This window comes from Bos taurus, chromosome 6, assembly GCF_002263795.3.
Source record: "Bos taurus isolate L1 Dominette 01449 registration number 42190680 breed Hereford chromosome 6, ARS-UCD2.0, whole genome shotgun sequence".
NCBI classification, from domain to species: Eukaryota; Metazoa; Chordata; class Mammalia; order Artiodactyla; family Bovidae; genus Bos; species Bos taurus.
In genome coordinates, this window is record NC_037333.1 from 44,450,644 (window position 1) to 44,471,637 (window position 20,994).

Genomic DNA, 20,994 nt, shown 5'->3' on the forward strand with positions numbered 1-20,994 from the left:
AAATAGCAGCTTGAAGATAAAAAAAAAAAAAAATTCCACTTTAATAGTTGCTTCTAATTGATGCCATCAGCCCTTCTGTTCAGAATATGGGGAGTTAGGAATCAAACAACATCAATTATTATTTCTTGAATTGAATAGGCTTGAGCCAGTCTAGGAGCAGGAGTCTCATCCCACATCTACTTAGGCTCAGCCACAGCTCTCCCTGACCCTTCCAGGGGTTTCCCAAGGTCTCACAGCTTAGGTTTGGTTTTCTTCAGGTTTTTCTTGAATGGAATGGTATGCTTTCTAACTCCTTTCTCCAGATTTCTAAATTAGTCTTCACCCCACAAAGCAAGTTAGTGACAACAACCAGACGGGCAGTCCGTCTGCTATTTTCATGTGTTCTTTTTCTTTTTCTCTTCCTCTTTCTTGAACTTTTTTGCTCTTTTTTTTTTTTTACATTTCCTTTATTCATTTATTTATCCTATTCCATTGCTTCAGTAAAGATCTGTTATTAAATAGATACAGCCACTATGGAGAACAGCATGGAGATTCCTTAAAAACTAGGAGTAAAACTCCCATATGACCCAGCAATCCCACTACTGGGCATATACCCTGAGAAAAACCATAATTCAAAAAGACATATGTATCTCAACATTCACTGCAGCACTATTTACAACAGCCAAGACATGGAAGCAACCTAGATGTCCATCAATAGATGAATGGATAAAGAAGTTGTGGTACATATATAAATGGCATATTACTCAGCCATAAATAGGAACGAATTTGAATCAGTTGAACTAAGGTGGATGAACCTAGAGCCTGTTACACAGAGTGAAGTAAGTCAAAGAGAACAAATATATATGGAATCTAGAAAAAATGGTACTGATTACACTATTTGCAGGGTGAAAAATGGTACTGATCACACTATTTGCAGGGTAGGAATAGAGACACAGATAGAGAATAATGGATGAAGGAGAGGGTAGATGAATTGAGAGAGTAGCATCAAAACATATACGTTACCATGTGTAAAACAGATAGCTAGTGGGAAGTTGCTGTAACACAGGGAGCCCAACCCAGTGCTCTGTGACAACCTAGAGGAGTGGGATAGAGTATGAGTTGGAGGGAGGCTCAAGAGGGAGGGGGTATTTATGTAGACTTATAGCTGATTCACATTGTTGTTTGGCAGAAACCAACACAACATTGTAAAGCAATTATCCTCCGATTAAAAATTTTAAAAGATCTATTAAATAAAATCTATGCATCACAAACTAAGAATACTAATTCCTACGGATACCAGGAATTTGGCCTGCAAAGGGTTTGCGCTTATGGGAGGAGAGCCACAAAAGTACAAGCAGAGGGGAAAGAGTAGGACACTGTTGGTGTGTGCAGGAAAGCCCCTAAGGGTTGGAGAAGGCTACATCTGACCTATGACCTGAAAGATGAGCGGGAGTTTGCGGAAGTAAAGGGGAAGAGTGTTCCAGACTGTGGCAGCAGGTGCAAAGGCCCTGAGGCACACGGCAGTATGGCTCCAGAAAGAGGCTGAAATGAGCACTGCAGGGTGGTGGTATGAGGTGACTAATGGCAAGAGATGTGGCTGGAGAAATTAGGAGGGGCTAGATAACAGGGATCCAGCACACCAAGGTGGAGGTGGGACTGGATTCAGAAGGTGATGGGAAGGTTGGAGCTGTGAGTGACGCAATGAATAAAAAGCAAAGGTGGGGTTAACTCATTTCCTACCACACTCATGGCCACCCTTCAACAGAGGCCTCTGAGTTTCTCATGATGGCTGGTGTCATTACTGAATGAGTCATCTGGCCTTAATGCTGATGACTGGGGGTGAGGGTAGGGGGAGGATGAACATGACTCACAGGGGGCTGAAAATAAACCAGCCCTATTACTTTAGATGCAAATGAGAATAAATGGAATTTCTGGGGCTCACTGTAGCTGGTCTTTTTTGAGGAGGAGAGGTCTGGATACTGAGATACAGGGTCTACTGAACATTATAACATCTTCCCTGCACCTTTTGGCAAGCAAATTACTTCACAGGCCATGAAAATGAGTCACTAAATCCTAAACCTTGGTTGAGAAAAGCAAGTTTGATAAATGTGTTCAGCTACTGGAATAAAGACCCAGAATGCAGGCAAATCATGAAGTTCAGATAGTGCCAATGCAAAAGCAGCCCCAGACCTGCATTTAGTGTTTCACACACACTCACACACACACTTATGTGCACACCCCCTCCCTTTCTTTCCTTGAAATATCAGTTGCAAATGTCAATGCCTAGAATATCTCATGCCTACAAAGTGATACAATTCTAAGTGACCAAAAGGTGAGACAGAGGTGTGTTTAGGAGAGTTGGGGGTAGCCCAGAAAATAAAAAAGAAAAGAAGCAAAAAAATCAGTCAAGAAGAACCATGAATCCAAATATCACGTTTCAAAATGTTTTAGTATTTTGTGGATTTATATCACTTCCAAGTGTATTAGTCACTTAGTCGTGTCCAACTCTTTGCGACCCCATGGACTGTAGCCCGCCAGGCTCCTCTGTCCATGGCATTCTCCAGACAAGAATACTGGAGTGGGTTGCCATTTACTTCTGCAGGGCTTCTTCTGGAGCCAGGGATTTAACCCAGGTCCCCTGCATTGCAGGCAAGTTCTTTACTGTCTGAGCCATCAAGGAAGCCCCATTTCATCTCAAAATTCCTGCAATATTTTTACACATTTAAAGGACAGGATTGTACATGCCTGATTTTAGTCTCTGGAAAAACTTACTCTGATGTTATAACTTGTGGGAGTGACTAAGAAGGCCTGGCCTTTAATTTTTGACCAAACACCTAGGTTACAGAGCTTAAATCATTTTGGAAGGCCTGATTAGCTTGTCTAAGGTTAATTAGTACCTTTCTTAGGCATTCTCATCCACCTCCTATTTCATGACTGAGAATAGTAGAGCTTACTTTTGCAAATATAGTATGTTAAATCCAAGACTTTTTAAAAAAATTTTAAAGGCAGACTAAGTGGAGAAGTGGAGAAGGCAATGGCAACCCACTCCAGTACTCTTGCCTGGAAAATCCCATGGAAGGAGGAGCCTGGTACGCTTCAGTCCATGGGGCCACAAAGAGTCAGACACGACTGAGTGACTTCACTTTCACTTTTCACTTTCATGCATTGCAGAAGGAAATGGCAACCCACTCCAGTGTTCTTGCCTGGAGAATCCCAGGGACCGGGGAGCCTGGTAGGCTGCCATCTATGGGGTCGCACAGAGTCAGACACGACTGAAGTGACTTAGCAGCAGCAGCAGCAAGTGGAGAAGAGGCTGCGTAGAGGACTCCCCAGTATGCCCTTAGGTTGAGCCCCTTCAGCCAGCAGTAAACACACAATCCTCTCTGCTCTTTTGTCATGGAAGGGTTCTCTGGATGATCCAGACACTTCCGTGCATTTTTTTAAAAAAGAATGAGCATCTTTCAAAATGGCACCTCCTGATCACCAATGACTCCCAGCAACGCTGAACATGCCCATCATTTGTCAGGGGATTTGGTGCCATTCAAAAGACATTTCCCAAGAAAGCACCTCCTTCCACGTAGTTTTCTTGAGTCAAACTCCAAAGGCCATCCCTGTTGCGAAAGCTGCCTCTAGCAAGAAGTTAAAATTGAAGTTATCTTGGCAAAACAGGAAATTATTTGGGGGGCGGGGGACAGAATTAAACTTGGGTAGTTTTTCTTCCTTTTCTCAATTGTACTTTTGTTCACAGCTTCAGCTGGGAGAGAGAGTGTTCACATTTAGTTTGGAGTTTATGAGTTCATATTTTATAATTAACGTTGCCAACAGGGGAGTTTGATTAATACCAAGCAGTGGATTTTGAGCAATGTTCCATACAAATTGCCAAATTTAGCAATAAAATAAATTGGTTATGTGAACATAATTAGTAGGATGACTACTTAAAATTCAAAACCGAATGTGAATAATTCCAAATCATCTGAGCCACAAATCCATTATTTGTATAGAAGGGAGAAAGTATAGCATTTGGGTTTTATTTTGCCCTCAACCACAATGTTATTCGGCACCAAGCTGAACATAATGAAACTTCTACAATGGGTTGTGACAATATTTTAGAGCAACCCAGAAACACACACAGAGGCATGTGCACGCATACATGCAAAGGGAATGTAATAAAGATAAGAAATGCTGAACTGAATTTCCATTGTAAATGTAAAAATCTATAACAAATTTTTACACAAATGCTGTATTACATTTTTCTGATGCACCATACATAAACCTATGGCATAAAACTACTCAGGAGAGCTTCTTGTCTTTAAATATTCACAGTACCTTATTGTCACCCTGGACTTCTCCGAGCCTTTGCTGAAGTTCTTTAATTTCTTCTCCCAGATGTTTATTTCGGTCCTGAGAATCTCTCAATAGTTGTGCAAGATTAGCCTGCAAATATCAACACATTATGAAATATAATCAGAAATGGAGGAGTGGAGAAATGTGACGTTTTATTAGGCTTATTGCAGTCAGCATCCAAGCCCAGCTGAAGCACACAAAGCCCTTTAGAGTAAACACATGTACGAATATAGCGAGTGTGAAAATCATGCCACTACAACCGCATGGAGGGAAATAAAATTGGCCATGAACCTCAATTTGGGAATGTTCTTTATTTCCAGAATGGCTCACAGACAAGTGATGGAGGACGTGGTGTTACTTGACGTTTTTTTTAAAAGAGCTCCTCATGAAAACTCTTACAAGCAGTCCTAGAGTTCAATGCTAACTTTGGGCCAACAATAATGGAAAAGTTTCATTTCCTTGTTTGGATAGTTTTTTCCTTGAAATAGATCATGTTTAATGAACTTTTCTTTGCCACCTTAATGCCCAGAATTTTGATCAAAAAAAAAATCAGTCAGACAAGAGACTGGTGAGGTATCATGATTACAGAAATCAGGATCCAGGGTAATGCAACAACTTCCTAGGCTGCTTTGCTCACCTCCTTATTCCCCTGTTCTAGTTCCCAGAGTACCAAACAGCCAGGATGAGCGCCTTCCAGTCCAGTCTTTGTAATGGCATCGCTTCCTTAAGATTTCTTCCTGCTCAGACCAGATCCCGCTAGCCCACATGGGCAGTTCTCCCCTCCTTCAGTCCAGCTTCATCAACACATCATAGCCAGTTCCTCTGGACCGCTTGAGCATCCTTTACCATGCTCCCACCCTTCTCAGGTTCCCTGAACTTGAATTTACATCTGTTCCCAAACTATGTGCATGCTTTCATCTATTCAAGCTTGTAACTTACTATTCAACTTTACCTCCCAAGGCTGCTGCTTCTATACTATTCAAATTTTGCTAATTTGTTCTAATTCTCACCTTGCTTATTGTGCTCTTATCTAACGTCAACAAGAAGAAACGAACTATTCAAAGGTACAGATTCTTTTTCCTCCTTCCTAAGCCTCCAAGGACATTGCTCCAGGAAGTGCTCTCATTTCAGCAAATGTTTTAAAGACTCCTGATGAATAAATGAATGAAGGAAGGAGGGAGGCAAGCAAGCCAGCAATCGGAATATGACTCCTGAAGAGGCATTTTTCAGAAACAGTCATACAAGGGGTTTGAGAGTCATCTTTTAGATTCCTGCCCTGTGATAGCTGAAGAAACTCAAATCCAGAGACTTTGTGGATGAGTGCAAATGCAGTTGGCTAAATCTCCAGACTTCAATGCTAATACTTCCAGGAATACTCAGTTATGTTAGGTAATTAAAGGGGAATGAAAGTGAAAGACTAAACCTTGGCTCACGCTTGACTCCTCGCTTTATTTCATCTCCCATATTCCAGCCATTGGAATATCCAGCATCTCTACTGTCAAGGTAGGCCCCATTCAGCTCCTCGCGAGCCCACCTTCTGGCAGTTCCCCGCATAGTGCAGGCAGGACCCATCTCAGCATCTCTCCCTCTGTCAGTTCTCTTGGACTAGAATGCTCTCCCTCCCAGATACCTCTTGGCTCACTCCCTGACCTTTTTGAGGTCTTTGTTCAAAGTGCATCATTTCAAAAGGCCCATGTGGACCACTGTCTAATGGTGCAAACTGCCCACCTCCCCTGAATGCCCAAGCCCTTTCCCCTGCACTACTTTTTATTTCCATGGCACTTCCATCTCTTAACATACCATGTAATTTACTTTCTTGTTTATTGCCATATGTTGGCATATGTTTATTGCTCAGTGTTTATTTCCCGTCTCTCTCTCCCTAGTAAGAGATAAGTTCCGTTAAGGGCAAGGAACCTTGTTCTCTCTACTGGTCTACCTCGAGAACCTAGTGGATGCTCCATAAATATTTCTTATATTAAAGATAATAGGTTGAGCCTGAAGATTGTGGTCTTAGCCTAGAAATGTCTGGAATAATAAAAAACTGAAACCAGTTCATAGAACGTAACATTGCATAGAAACCCCGCTCATCCCCACTTGGCAGGATTCAACCCAACCCTGATTTCCACTTGCTTATTTGTGAACATTATTCAAAAACGTGATCTAATTCTCAACCCCATATTTGCAAAGCTCATATCTTGTAATAGTTGTTTTCCAATTTTCCCAGATTCCTGTCCTTATCAGATAAAAATTTGGTGAAGGATAAGGAAAATTCACCCCCACTTTGCAGGCAGGAGAGCAAACAAACAAGAGATACTATGATCAACAGACGACTTTTGGAAATTTCTCCAGAAGGAATCATAGACTAAGTTGGGTCCCAGTTCTGCCACTAACTGGACTGGGTGACCTTAAGTAAGTCTCTTAACCTCTTGAGTTTCTTCACCTATGAAATGGAGCTAACCATACATAGTTCATGTAATAAGTTGATACTTTCACTGAATAATGAACCTAGGACATCTTCTACAGTGCTTGATGTATAGTAGACACTGGTTAAAGGCTGGTCATCTCTCGTTGACTCTGCCCTTCCAGTGGCTCCAACTCACTCACTCAGTGGACAGTTGGGCAGATTGGCAGAAAGGCTCAGTGGATACAGCTGTCTCCTTTGTCATCCTGCCACTGTACTCAGTCACCCATTCATTTAGACAACAAATATTTAGGGAGTGCCCACTATGTGTCAGGCACAATTTTTAGACTCTGGAGATACAACAGTGAGCAATACAGACAAAGTCTTGTGAAATGAAGTATTTCCTGCCATATCGGTGGGCAAGAAATGTCACAGCCATCCATGATTTCTGGCCTCCTAATGTGAATGGGGGCTCCCAAAAGGGAACACTATGCCAGCGATCCGGCAGATGCCGCCATCCCCCAAAGGCGATTGCTGAGGAGTGGGGGTAGGGGGCTGCAAGAAGCAGCCATCTGCCACACCTGCCACCCCTTAAGGTGAACAAGGAATTAAGGATGTAAACATTCTAGAATCAGGATTTGGCCCCAGATAGTTGAGGTGCATATGAAAGGAATGAATTCAGTGAGCCCAGAGGCTTGCATCTTCCCATACATAGAAGAACACTAAATTCTTAGCTTGATATCTGGTTTTCCTAACTACTTAACAATAATCTTTGATGCTCAGACTGACTGCCTGGCCCCTTTATTGCAAACTTGTATATAGCCTGACTCTCTCCTGCCTCCTCGGAGCAGTTTTCTCAGAGCTATTGAGATGCTGCCTCCAGGGCTCAGACTCCTTAACATTCCCACCAAATCAAATAACTCGACTTTCAAAGTTGTGACGAATTTTTTAGTCCACAGCCCCTTGCCCTTGTAAACTTACATTTTAATAGATGACATTATATTCACTGTATTATATTTCAACAAAATGAATGATGACTGATGAGTTAAATGATGAGTACTATGTGAAACAAACACAGCAGGCAAAGGGACGGCGTGTGCCGGGGAAAGATCACAGAAGGTGTCGCAAGGAAGGCCACGTCTAAACCAAGACTTGGAAAAGGAGGAACAGCAAGCTTGAGGCTTGTGGATATCCTGGGGAAAGTTCCAGGTAGGGCGAAGGCAACCGGCTTCCTTCTCGCTCTCACATCACAAGATGTCCACTTTGGAAAACAGTTCAAAACCACTAGGGCAGGTTAACCCCAGGGACTGCAGTAGAGAGATGATTCAATTCTTGATTTTCTTTTCTGGCTTCCTCCCCTCCTTCTTGCAGCTCTCCTGTGCTAGCACAAAGTATCACAAGCGGGCAGGCTCTCCTTTTCCTCCAGGGAACTCCAGAACACTTCCCAGACATTAGCTCAGCAAGCATAATCCTTCCCCAGCAGATGGAAGGACAGGCACCCCAGGCCACAGGGACTGGCCCAGAGGCAGGGTGCAAGGAGCAGCCCAGTGCTGGCTGGTGCGTGGTTGAAAGTGTCCTCAGGGAGTCTGCTGGCACCTGCACGCAGCATCTCAGCACCCCATCTGCAGGAGACACAGCAAAATTCACCTTCACAGGAGCCGGCTTCTCTTAAAACAGTGGAAGAGGTGTTCAGAAGGAAACGCTTGTGGGAGCAACAGTGAAAGTTAACAACAACAAAAATCTGCAACGTCCTTGACCTGCTGTTTCTGAATCAATCACTGCTTGAGCCCCTTAGGTGGGTGGGAAGACCCTGACCTTTGTTCGCAGATGTAACCACAATAGCTTAACCCACACAGCTTGAACTCATGGTGGTGAAAGACCCTGACCTCCAATCTGTCACAGATCAGTATTTGTGCAAAATACAATGGAGATCAACTCCTAGGAAAACAAATCGAAGAAGACCTCAAGGCCCCAAGTGTTTGTTAGATTCACCTGACATAAAATCACACATACTGTCAGACTGCTAGCAAGGAAATATATACGTTTACCATATGTAAAATGTAAAATGTAAAATTCCCTGTTGGAATTTGATGTATGATGCAGGGAACCCAAAGCCAGTGCTCTATGATAACCTGGAGGGATGGGGTGGGGAGGGAGGTGGGAAGGAGATTCAGGAGTGGGGGGACACATGTATGTCTATGGCTGATTCATGTTGATGTATGGCAGACACCATTACAATACTGTAAATTAATTATCTTCTAATTAAAAAAAATATTTTAACACCTGCTCTCAATTCCTGCACTTATCTTTGTCACAGGGATGAGAAATGGCAGCTTGCAGCCCTTCACTGGTCCTTAGGCCCTGCTTTGAAGAGCATTCAGCCCAGAGATACTTCCTGGTATTTGGGTGTCAGAGCGAGGCAGGCACTCAGTTTATATATCAAAGGTTCCAGTGATATGTGAAGCAGAGGACAGGGCTGCTTTAGGAAACAGCGATTCAGAGACGTAGTGATGTGATTGTCAAACATTATTTACTCTGCAGCCTGGCTGAAAAGAAATCTACTAAAATAAAGTCAAGCGTTTCGACAGTAACTGCAAAACAATGGTTAATTAGAATCATATGTCCTCCAAGGGAATTCACCATAATCTACCCCAGCTTTCAAACTGACCCTTGGGGTAGGGAAGGTCGGGGAGATCCCCCTTCTAAAGCAGGTGACTGTAATTTTCTTTCCCATTTCATAGGCTGGCTTACTTGTCAATACACAATTCTTTTCTATGCAGTCCTTCCACCTCCTCAACTCCCAAACGATAACTTTGAAAACTAGAAAATGACTATTCTGTTACAGTGCCTAATTCCTTGACAAACACCTTAAAGAACAAAAAAAAAAAAAAGAGAGAGAGAGAGAAAGAAAAGTAGTACATTTCAAAGCACTCAAAATAGAGGAGAAAAGTTCACACAATTCTTTTGACCAAAAATAACACCCATGACTCACACACATTCACTATAAGCATCCATCAAGCTAACACGCGGTGCCTGCTTATAATTTATCAGCTATGCAGAGCGTTTGTCTCTGTGTTATTGAGAAGGACTCTGTGACCATCAGTTTAGAATAGCTGCACGATGTAAAGGAAATGTCAGGGAAAAAGTGGCAGACCGTCTAACACTGGAAAGGATTTCACAGGGAAGAAAACAAAACCGAGCGATTATTTCCTCTAAGTCTCTGGGGCAGGGAGTAGCATAAATAGCAAAACATGAAAAGGTTTCAAAAGAAGCCTCTTTTAATATTCAGATATAGCCAGGGCTGATGTTAAAAGGTTGACATTTTCACTCTGATAATAGCGGGATGCTGAATATACCAGAGTATATTGTAGAAGCTATATATTTAAGTCACTCTTCTAGTTCGGAGTTTCTATATTAAAATTGTGATGCAGAAAAGAGAGAAGACAGATGTGCTGAAAACATGGCTGGGAGACCCGAGGCTGAAAGGACTTTACAGCTGTCTATTCCAACACACTTTCCTTTGTCAAGGATCCAGTCAACCCCCAGTTACAATGGATGTTCACAAAAGTGCCAGCCAAGGCCAGCCCCTGGTGTGGGGACTATGATGCTTGTGGAAATTCTCTCTGCACAGAGATGAAGACTACACATCCTGACAGTTGTTATAAATGCAGAGGTCTGGGAGTTGAGAGAGCCGTGTGCATCTTGCCCCAAACTCTCTGCTTTATTTTTGCAGAAATTCTCAGTGAGGCAGACTGGTCACATGGACAAGGGGATCTGTCGTTGCTTTCTTCAAGTCCTGCTGCATCCTAAACTCTGGCTCTTGCCTCTACCACTGTGTTTGAATTCCTTCATCAATGTCAGAAAATACATAGAAATTTACACTATAGATGCAATATATTTTTTAAACTTATAAGAAGTGGTGGGAGTTTTTTTTTTATTTTAATGGTATATCACATTGGCAATGACAATCTCTTTGAAGGACCCCTGTTTTCTAAGATCAAGTAACCAAGACTGGTTTACAAGGAGGGGAATTCAGGATATCTGTTACAAGAAGCAGCCCTAAATCTTTTAGGTGGGGAGACAAGATCCATTATTTACCAATTTTCTCACTGATATAAGAAATGAAAAGTTGGACATGAGATCAGTATATGTCACCCCAAAATATACTCCTCTGCCATGAGAATTATTTTGATCTGAAGGCAATTGAGAATCAACAAACACTGAGAATGTTCTCCCTTCCCCTTTTCAGCCTAAAAACAGGGCATAAATTCCTATTTGTGAGGATCAGTAGTACCAGTATCCTCTCTGTAGTACCAGAAAGGGAAGAGCATCTCTTATCACCAGACACAGAGAACCGGCACCATGATGAATCTGCACAAACAAACCTTACCAAAATAACCCTATCTTCTGCTAGTTTTCCTATATGTCTTTCTAGTTACTGTCCCACAACTTATCATCCCTGGAAGCCCACATGCCCTTTTCTTTTATTAAAATGGTATGTAAACCCCTCCCACCCCAGTCTAAATAATTCTTTTGAGTTTTACTTCCCTGGCAGCTCAGACAATAAAGAATCCACCTGCAATGCAGGAAACCTGGGTTCAACTCTGGGGTCAGAAGATCCCCTGGAGTAGGGCATGGCAACCCACACCAGTATTCTTGCCTAGAGAATTCCATAGACAGAGGGGCCTGGTGGGCTACAGTCCATGGGGTCATAAAGGGCTGGACACGACTAAGCAACTAACACTTTTACTTTTTTTTCTTCTCTGTGAACTTCCATGCACATAAAACATTTATAAAATTGCTTTTTTCTCCTGTTATCTGCTTTTGTCAGTTAAATTTGCAGGCCCCCATGCACTGAACCTAAGAAGGTAGAGGAAAAGATTTTCCTCTCCAACAGATAAAAACAAAATGAAAGAAAGTGATGAAAAGTTTAACATTAACCTTCCAACCTTGCGCTAACCAGACACTGGGAAGGGCAGCAAAATGGGAAGGCCACATGTTTTCACCCAAGTTCTTAAATAATTCAGCCACCTGGAGGGGAAAGGAGCAACATTTCAGTTATGATCCCTTGAGTTATCCTGAAAACTTTGTAATTTATGAGATATACACCACTTCAGAAACCTAGCCATGGAAAAGTCATCATAATGACTCATAATTCTCCATCATAACGTAAAAGTGATGTGTACCAGAAAATCCTGTAACTGCCTTCTCAGCTAGCTGACATATCAAAACCAGGATTTAAAAACTGGAGGGGGAAAAAAATAAGAGAGAGGCAGGTAAAAACGTGGCCTAGGCACTTCCTCAAGAAGACTACTTTTTTTTTTTTTTAACTGTGAGAAAGAGACCAGATTTAGAAAATGCTCCTCAACTACATGGTGTTTATCACCTGAACCCTTTAAACTCACACCTCCAGTAGTGCAAAGTACTCAATTAAGCAAGAATATGTAAAAAAAAAAAAAAAAAAAAAGTTTGAGAAAATTTGGAGTATACTTGAGTGGTGTGATTGATAGCAAATTTAATTGCAATTTCTACTCCGCTGCTTTGGTCTACAGCGACTCCTGTGTTAACAGAGTGAAACTTGCTTTGCTGAGCAATGGCCTCCTGTTCACAGCAACTGCCAAACCTCTGCTACAGCAACAGCTTTCTTATTTACAAAAAACAACCACCCGAAAGAGAGTTCATTCCACACAGTCACACAGTTTTTGGCTGTGTAAGGAGCCCTCGGCCCAACTACTCTCACCTCACAATCTCCAAACACACACTGGCGAAGGCAGGCATTTCCAGGCCCACAGGCAAATGCTCTTCTATGGGCTGAGGAAGTTGCTATATAAATAAATGTTTGCTTAATCTTGGCCATTATGGTTCTGCATCTGCCACTTCAGTGGCTCCTGTAATAGCTCCCAAGTTCTTTAGACTCATTGAGCTTAAATCCCTCCATCTATAGATTGGGGGAAGCCCTCACCTTTCTGACAAAAGCTGTTGCAAGGACTCGAAGGGCTTCTGAGCAGGAGGCGGTAGCACTCAGAAGGAAGTGTGGCGGGGGGCGGGGGGGCGGGTTCCCACAGGCTGAACCCTGGATTTCTTCCCAGTTTCCCTGGTGTAACAGTGAAGCTGTACTGTTCAAAGTGTTATAAAAAGAAACATCTCAAAGCACTCAAGACCTTTGAAGGAAGTTTTAGGTTCTGAGCATCAAACTGGAATGCATATACAAAGTTGCTCTGATTTGTGGTCACAGGGGACTAAAATAAGATTGACCAAGAAGATTTTCTGCTGAAGCAAAAGGCTCCCTCCCATTCTACAAAGGGTCATTCCGTGCTCTGATTTCTCCAGGGTTGTCATTCTGGCGCATGTCATCATCCAAATAAGCCATCACTTTTTAAGGGAAGAAAGCAAAGGCCCCCTCCCGGAACTAAGAGGAATACCTCCCCTGGTACCTCCACTTGAAATCAAAACAGGCAAAGACAAAGATGTGTTTGATTGTTTATTCAAGGAGGAGTCTGCTAGGGGAAAACTGTGTTGCCATGACCCCAAAGAATCCCAACCTGTAAGAAGATTAACCCCAGATCATTTAAATTCCCCTTTATCTCCTTTGGAGGAACTACTTGTTTAGCAAAAGAAAAATATTTAAAGGGTCATCTGAGATCTTTTGGTGATCTTGCACTGCACTGCAGAGAGGTGCTCTGTGTATAGTTCTGCCTGGAGTATCAAGAAGAAATTTTCATTTCAATATCCCCTGAGAAGCTATTAGTGAAATCACTGTTGTCACGATTTCTTCACTGCTTCTTTAACAGATGATTTGCCATTGGAAATTGAGTTGTTTTAAAAAGGATTCTAAATTCTAAAAGAGAGCCTCGATTGACAACCATATTTCTAGAACTACAAACGTGAATGTTCTTGTCTATCCTAAGAGGAGGAGACAAAAAACAGGTAGATATTATGACCGGACACTGGTTGCCACAAGAAAGAACACTGGCCTAACAGATACAGATTTCTAGCTCAGTTTCTGGTTCTCAACCACTGCTTACGCAGAAGGCTTCAGATAAAGCACTTCATCTTTGAACTTCCAAAACGGGTTGGATTAAATATTGACTATGCTTTTTCCTGGACTTCCCTGGTGGCTCAGATGGTAAAGAATCTGCCTGCAATGCAGGAGACCTGGGTTCAATCCCTAGGTTGGGAAGATGCCCTGGAGGAAGACATAGCAACCCACTCCAGTATTCTTGCCTGGAGAATCCCCATGGATAGAGGAGCCTGGCAGTCTACAGTCCATGGGGTCGCAAAGAGTCAGACATGAATGAGTGACTGAGCACGTGCTCTTTCCAATTCAAACAGCCTCAGAGTCAAATAAGGAACAAAAACCTAAATTAGAACACTGAACAACACACTAGCAGATTTGGATTTTTAGTCCTGCTCTGTTCACCTGCTGTATGACCCTGGACAAGTCACAAGAAAAATGAAAGACTTAGGCAACACCCAGTAAGCTCCCCATGGGATCACAAAGAGCCGGACACTACTGAGCAACTGAACAACAACACTGAGCACTCACCAAGCACAGGCAACGGGCTTTATACAGGTTATCACAGTAATTCTTTATGAAAATTTTATGAATCTATCTCATGATTACATTCATTTTGGAGAGGAGGAAACTGAGTCTCAGAAAGGTTACACAGCTTGCCCTAGATCAGCCAGTCAGCAAGTGAAAGTATTATACTTGAATCCCCTAAGCTGGATACCAGAACCTCAGCTTTTATATATTGCCTTTCAACTTTAGGAAAGACCTAACTTGCCGTGAGGCCGCAGAAGCCAGCTGGCAGATGACACACATACACAGATACCCGTGTGCAGGCACACCATACGCACACGGCCTCTGAAAAGCGCAAAGCACTGCAAAGCTGTGGATGCGGTACTGCTTCTGCCTATATTTGAGAAGAACTCACAAGACATTTGTAGCCAGCTCGAGCTGCTACAACAAAGCACCACAGACTGGGTGGCTTATAAACAACAGAAGTTTATGTCTCACAGTTTCAGAGGCAGGGAATTAGAGATCAAGGTGCCAGCACAGGTTCTAGGGAGCCCCCTTTCAGGTGGTAGGTTTCTGGTTTTGTACTCACATGGCAGACAAAGCATGCTCTTTCATAACTCTCAGAAGGGCGCTGAATCTGCTCGTGAGGACTCTACCCTCACGACCTCACCTCATCCTAACTACCTCTCAGAGGCCCCACCTCCCAACACCACCACACTGAGGAGCGGAATTTCAACATGTGAATTTATTGGGGTGGGGGGAAGTAAACATTCAGTCCAAAAGACAGTGATGATAGTAATCTCTCCTTCTGAGCTGAAGAGGGGAGGAAGCCATAGGAATCCCTCCTTCAAGTCAAGAAACTGAAGCCACGGTTTCGAGGCCTGTGGCCAATGAGGTCCTCAATACTGCATCTTCCCCTTTTCCACTGTGGGGATCTCTTGACCCCCTTCCATGTCCCATCTGTTACCCCGGCAGCTGGTTCTCATCCCAATGCCTTCTGCTAACACAGGTACATTTGCTTTGCAGCTGGAGGGGTAAATACTTCACCTACTGTTTTGCCTTTGGGATAAACACGCGATATAAGACAGGAGACACTAGGTCAGGGTGCACACTTCCACCCCTTGTTCCTGCTGAGGAAAAAGCGAAGAAGGTAATTGTGCCTCTCTCATCCAGTACCAGCACACAGATGCCAAAGCTGTCTGCTTCTGGCTAAATGGAAAGTTTCACTGTAACCAGCACCTGCAAATTCAACAGTGCATTTTCTTCCCCACACTGAGCTAATGAAGAGGGCATCTGAACACCCTTGCCCATCCAAAAACCAACAGCATACTTTTATAAATCAACTAAAGGTAAACAAAATTTGAAAACCTATATTTTAAACAGGTAAGAATTTTCCCACAAATACTAGAACCATTTCCCCCCATTGTTTATCAAGACATTTTTTCCATTACTAAGCCAGAATTCCCTCCCTGGCTTTGGGCTATATTTTTCTCTCCATTGCACCGACTAAACCATTTAACATCCTATATATTTTAATTATTTTGTTTATTGTCTGCTCTCAGCATCTCTACTGTGATGCTTAGGTAACTTAAGGTAACTATATTATTTATCATCCAAATCAAGACACTCTGGAGAGAGAAGGGAGCACTAATACAAATTATGTCAGAACAGGGATTTCCCTGGCAGTCCAGTGGTTAAGAGTTTGCCTTCCAAAGCAAGGGGTGTGGATTCCATCCCTGGTTGGGTAGCTAAGATCCCACATGCCTCCTGGTCTATCTCTATATGTGTGTGTGTGTGTGTGTGTGTGTGTGTGTGTGTGTGTATAACAGAAGCAATATTGTAACAAATTCAATGAAGACTTTCAAAATGGTCCGGTTCCTGTATTCTTGCCTGGGTAATCCCAGGGACAGAGGAGCCTGGCAGGCTGCTCACAAAAAAGAGTAGGACAACCACATCAAAAAAATCTTACGTAAAAATAAAATTATGCCAGGACAAGAGGTGCAAATGACAATGCTCTTGAGCCGTTTAGGTTTCACACGCTCAAGGATTTGGGTCTGACTTTTTTCACTCCTGTGTTCCTAGTGTCTAATCAGCACAGGATACACATAAGGTGTTCCATAAACTCTTACTGAACCATGGTGGCTCTAAGAATGAGCTCTGAGTAGACTGCAGGACTTTATACTCTTTCTCCATCACCAATTCCTTATGTTATTTCCCTTCAGTAATTTACTTAACTGCCACTGGCTTCAATTTCCTAGTTTGTCTGATGGCAATAATAATAATAACCCACCTCCCATGGTGGTGTGGGAATTAAATGGGATCCTCCAAGGTGTAATGTTGGGCATAGGGTCTGATATGGCAAGGATGAGCACTCAAAAACACTGGCTGCCATCATTACGATTTGTCATTCCAAGACTGTCTCAGGAAGGCACGTAGAGCAGATGGTTAAGACACAGTCTACCCAGCATCCTGTCACCATGACAACAGCAGAAGCTGCCTTATATCTACAGTATGCCTGGCCATGCCCAGTTGACCCTGAAGTGGACTCCTGGACTGAGCCTGGCCTAGGGGAGCTATCTCCTGGGACTCAGGGAGCAGCTTCTTCCTAGAGATCAAAGACGTGGGATCTGTAGCCCTTATGTGGTCAGCAGTCATGTTTCCTATTCTATAGAGAAAGCAGGTCCAGAAAAAGAAATGAGAGCTGACCCAGAGAATGCTGAAGGCAGAAGAAAAACCTGGGGGCCCCTGAGTGCTGGTGGTAGCTGGTCTTGAGGCCTGGCTGTATTTCTGCCTCCCAAGGTGGCTGCTCACCCAACCCTTCTGAGGTTCTATGAGCCAGTAACTTCCTCTTTGGCCCAAGCTATTTCAAGTTTCCAAGTGTAACCAGAAGAGTCCTGACAAAGGCACACAAATATACAGTTGATTAGAAAAGAAAGGGATGATCAGGAGGGGGAGAGGATGATAAATATTTATTGATCCTCACCCTGTGCCAGGCACTGTGCTGAAGACTCTACTTTAGTTATCTCATTTGTTTCTCACAGCCACACCATGCAGTGGGCACCATATTTATTCCCATTTTGTAGATGGAAACACCAAGTCTCAGGCCCAGAAAGGAAACTTCCCAAGGCACATGATTAGTTTAGTGGGTATCACTGCCCTTCTATCCCAGGTGATTAATCTAAGCCAATTAATGAATAGTATCCTCCCAGTGAATATTAACGGAGAAGGAGATGGCAACCCACTCCAGTGTTCTTGCCTGGAGAATCCCAGGGATGGTGGAGCCTGATGGGCTGCCATCTATGGGGTTGCACAGAGTCAGACATGACTGAAGCGACTTAGCAGTGAATATTAACAGACCAGGAAGGAGAGCATGTCCTACATTGGCCCAGTGAGACTGGAGGGAAGGACTTATATTCCAGGGCTGGGTTTTCGGTCTTTCCTGCTTATAGGAACTGGCCTCAGGAGAAAGCTGATGCTAAATTCAAGAAGAAACTGATGTTAAAATGGGCACAGTGATAGAATAGTCTGATAAAATATACGATTCCCAGCTCAATGTGAACTTCAGATTAACAGTCAATATTGTTTTAGTTAAGTAAATATTATTGCATGATACATGAAATTGAAAGTGTTAGTCGCTCAGTCGTATCTGACTCTTTGCAACCCCACGCCCTGTAGCTCATCAGGCTCCTCTGTTGATGGAATTCTCCAGGTAAGAATACTGGAGTAGGTAGCCATTTCCTTCCCCAGGGGATCTTCCTGACCCAGGGATCGAACCCACATCTCCTGCATTGCAGGCAGATTCTTCACCGTCTGAGCCACCAGGAAAGTCCCACACTCTTATACTAAAAAGGTGTTCATGGTCCATCTGAAATCCAAGATTTGATTTACTGTATTTTTCTTTGATAAGTATGGTAGAGAAAAGAGAATGAGTACATGACACTGCAGCATCTGAGACCCGCACTACCTCTCAACTTGCGGTTATGCAAGGGTATCGATTTCTTTACTGTTTGAGCAGTTTAGAATGTCTGTCACTGGTACCCCAGTCCGTTCTATGTCATCCATCACAGGCAGGAAGGGTGCAGAGCCCAAGCTCAAACCACCACACTAAATCCTAAAGGGACAGAAACTAAATGCCATATTAAAAGCTACAAAACCAGAACTTAGGACATTGAACCTGTTTGTTTCCCCAGAGTTGTAAGAATGCAGCTTGACAGACTTACTGGAATTCATCAGATTCTCTTCAGTCAATGTAAATTTTTTATTATAAAGTCACGGAACGTGAATTCACTTACACTGTAAAACTCCTTCATGAATACTAACAAACCCTAAAATCGCAGCAAAGATGACAGCTCATAGACACCAAAAACAAAAACATAAGTGATCCCACACTAAGGATCCCAATTTTAAAACATTTATGATAAATTTACACATCATTTTGTTTAGGAAAAAAACATCAATTAGCTCCATAGAAGAATCTGATATTAGCTCAAAGCTGGAGCATTACAAAATAATCAAATAAAATAGGAAAGGAATATGGGAGTGACCAGAACTGAATGCCTGAAAGGGTAACCGCAGGACCGAATTGTTATTTAAGGGTAAATGTTGTGTGTGTGTGTGTCTACAGTTTACACAGTTATGAAGCTTACGTGTTTATATGCTGTGCCAGGTATATGATCAATGAACAAAAACAGGATGTTGGCTGAGCCACTACAGCTCTGAGGACAGCAAACAATTCCTGAGTCCTTATTTTCATCCACCAGTTTTGAAGCCCTGCTCTGGTGCAGAGGGTTTCCCATAACATGGAACACATAGCATTAATATCACCATCATCCAGGCTACCTTCAAGCCCATGAAAGGCTACCAGTCAGGGTGTGTCAGTATAGAAAACTGTGAAGTTAAGGAAACAGCTAACAAGATATCTTTGAAAAAAGCAATATATATATGTATGCATGCAACTGGATTTTAAAAATTTGATGTATGATATTCCTGGACATAATGCTATAAAAGTGTTAACTGTCCCTACATCAATCTATAAATTTAAGAAAACTCCAATCAAAATACCACCAGGAATGGGTTTGGGTGGGGTGGGGATCAGAGGAGGACTTGATAAAATATTTGTCAGTTATATTAAAAAAAAAAAAAGAAATCTGAAAAGAAAGAGCAAAGCTAAGGATAATAGCCCAAATAGGTATTGAAAGTATAAACAAAACAGAATAATGTGGTACAAATAGGATGGTACAGGAAGCTCAATGGAACAAACAGAAAGTCCAGAAACACACACACACACACATATATACAAGATAAGGATTTGTTCATTGATAAAAGTAGGCACCTACAATCTGTGGGAAATGGATTCATCAATAAACAATGCTGGTTAGCATTTAGGAGAGAACATAAATGGCTTATGAGTTTTGCTGGGAAGATGTCTTTAAAAGTCTCAAGTGGCAGAATGGCATTCATCCATGGAACAGTGAGCTAAAGCCCGCTAGCAGTGTGCCCTCAACTCGTGGTTTTTCAACAGGGTCCCCTGTTGAAAGGGAACACGGTCAACTTGGGTGTCCTCTTCTATCCTGTTAGACTTCACTGTGTCCCCTTCACCCAACCCTTAGCTCCTCTTTGTAGTCAGTGTTTCTGAACCACACTTCCCCCAGTAATACAAACACCTCTGAGAAATTAAAAGATTTCTCTACACATTTTGGGATTCCCTGATCCTCCAGTTGTTGTAAGACATCAATACAAACATCCTGAGAGTTACCAAAGATCAGGAGAAAGTCTTACCTGTTTCCTCTTTTCAGGGGGAAGTGATGGATCTCCATCCTACAAAGAAACCAATGTTACATTTTATTTCTTAAAAAATCAGATATATGTAGCTTCAAGGAACTGTACTGAACTATGAACTAAATTCAGACCCTCCACACTCCTGCCCCTTGCAACCAGCAATGTTCTGAACCAAACTAAAATATACTTTAAAAACTGGTAACTGTAAACTGAACCAGAGTTATTTTGGGAAAACCTCTGAAGAATCACTTTCAATTAGGACCAATTTATATGTTTTCTATAAGATGGTTGGATGGCATCACTGACTTGATGGACATGAGTTTGAGCAAGCTCCAGGAGTTGATGATGGCCTGGGAAGCCTGGTGTACTGCAGTCCATGGGGTCGCAGAGTCGGACACGACTGAGTGACTAAACTGAACTGATATATTTTCTAAACCTATGTGAGCCAAATAAATTCATTACTTAGATTTATCAAAATTACTTTTGAGCAGACTAAACAAATAGTATTTCATTTGGTTTGTGTTCCTTTTTTAAATAATTAGATTCAAGGTAATAGTAACGGACACACATATGCACGTGCATATACATACACACTTGAATTTTCTCTATAGGCAGAACAATTTGGGGACAGGATATGCCCAAAATACAAGAAAACTAACTGAGAACTTATAGCCCTATCAGATTTTTGTCTTAAAAGGATTTAATTTCTCTCCCTCATGTGCCATCTGGGAATACATAAATATCTCAGGTAAATGATAAATGCTCAGGAAACAGTATTCCTATATCTGATGCAGTCCTCATGTAAGTCAACATTACTTTAACCTTAGGAATCTTTCTATTGTATTTCTGTTGAGGACAATTCAATGACCCCAGCAAAGCTGGTTAAACGTAAGCAATAGTGTCAGCACTTAAAAAAGAGATGGCATAAGTGAGAAAAAACGAAGTGAGAATGCAAAATAGCACTATGCAG

General features: G+C 42.4%; 1 protein-coding gene across 3 annotated transcripts in view; it reads right to left on the reverse strand.

Moving 5' to 3' along the window:
• Positions 1-20,994, reverse strand: part of CCDC149 (coiled-coil domain containing 149) — a 119,117-nt gene that overhangs the window by 50,118 nt on the left and 48,005 nt on the right. For all 3 annotated transcript variants that reach the window (XM_005207799.5, XM_059887638.1, NM_001191519.1), the window contains exons 3-4: positions 20,025-20,063; positions 4,306-4,413 (exon numbers count right to left, since the gene is read on the reverse strand). In XM_005207799.5, coding sequence (XP_005207856.2) covers positions 4,306-4,413; positions 20,025-20,063 — 147 coding nt within the window. The remainder of the gene's footprint in view (positions 1-4,305; positions 4,414-20,024; positions 20,064-20,994) is intronic.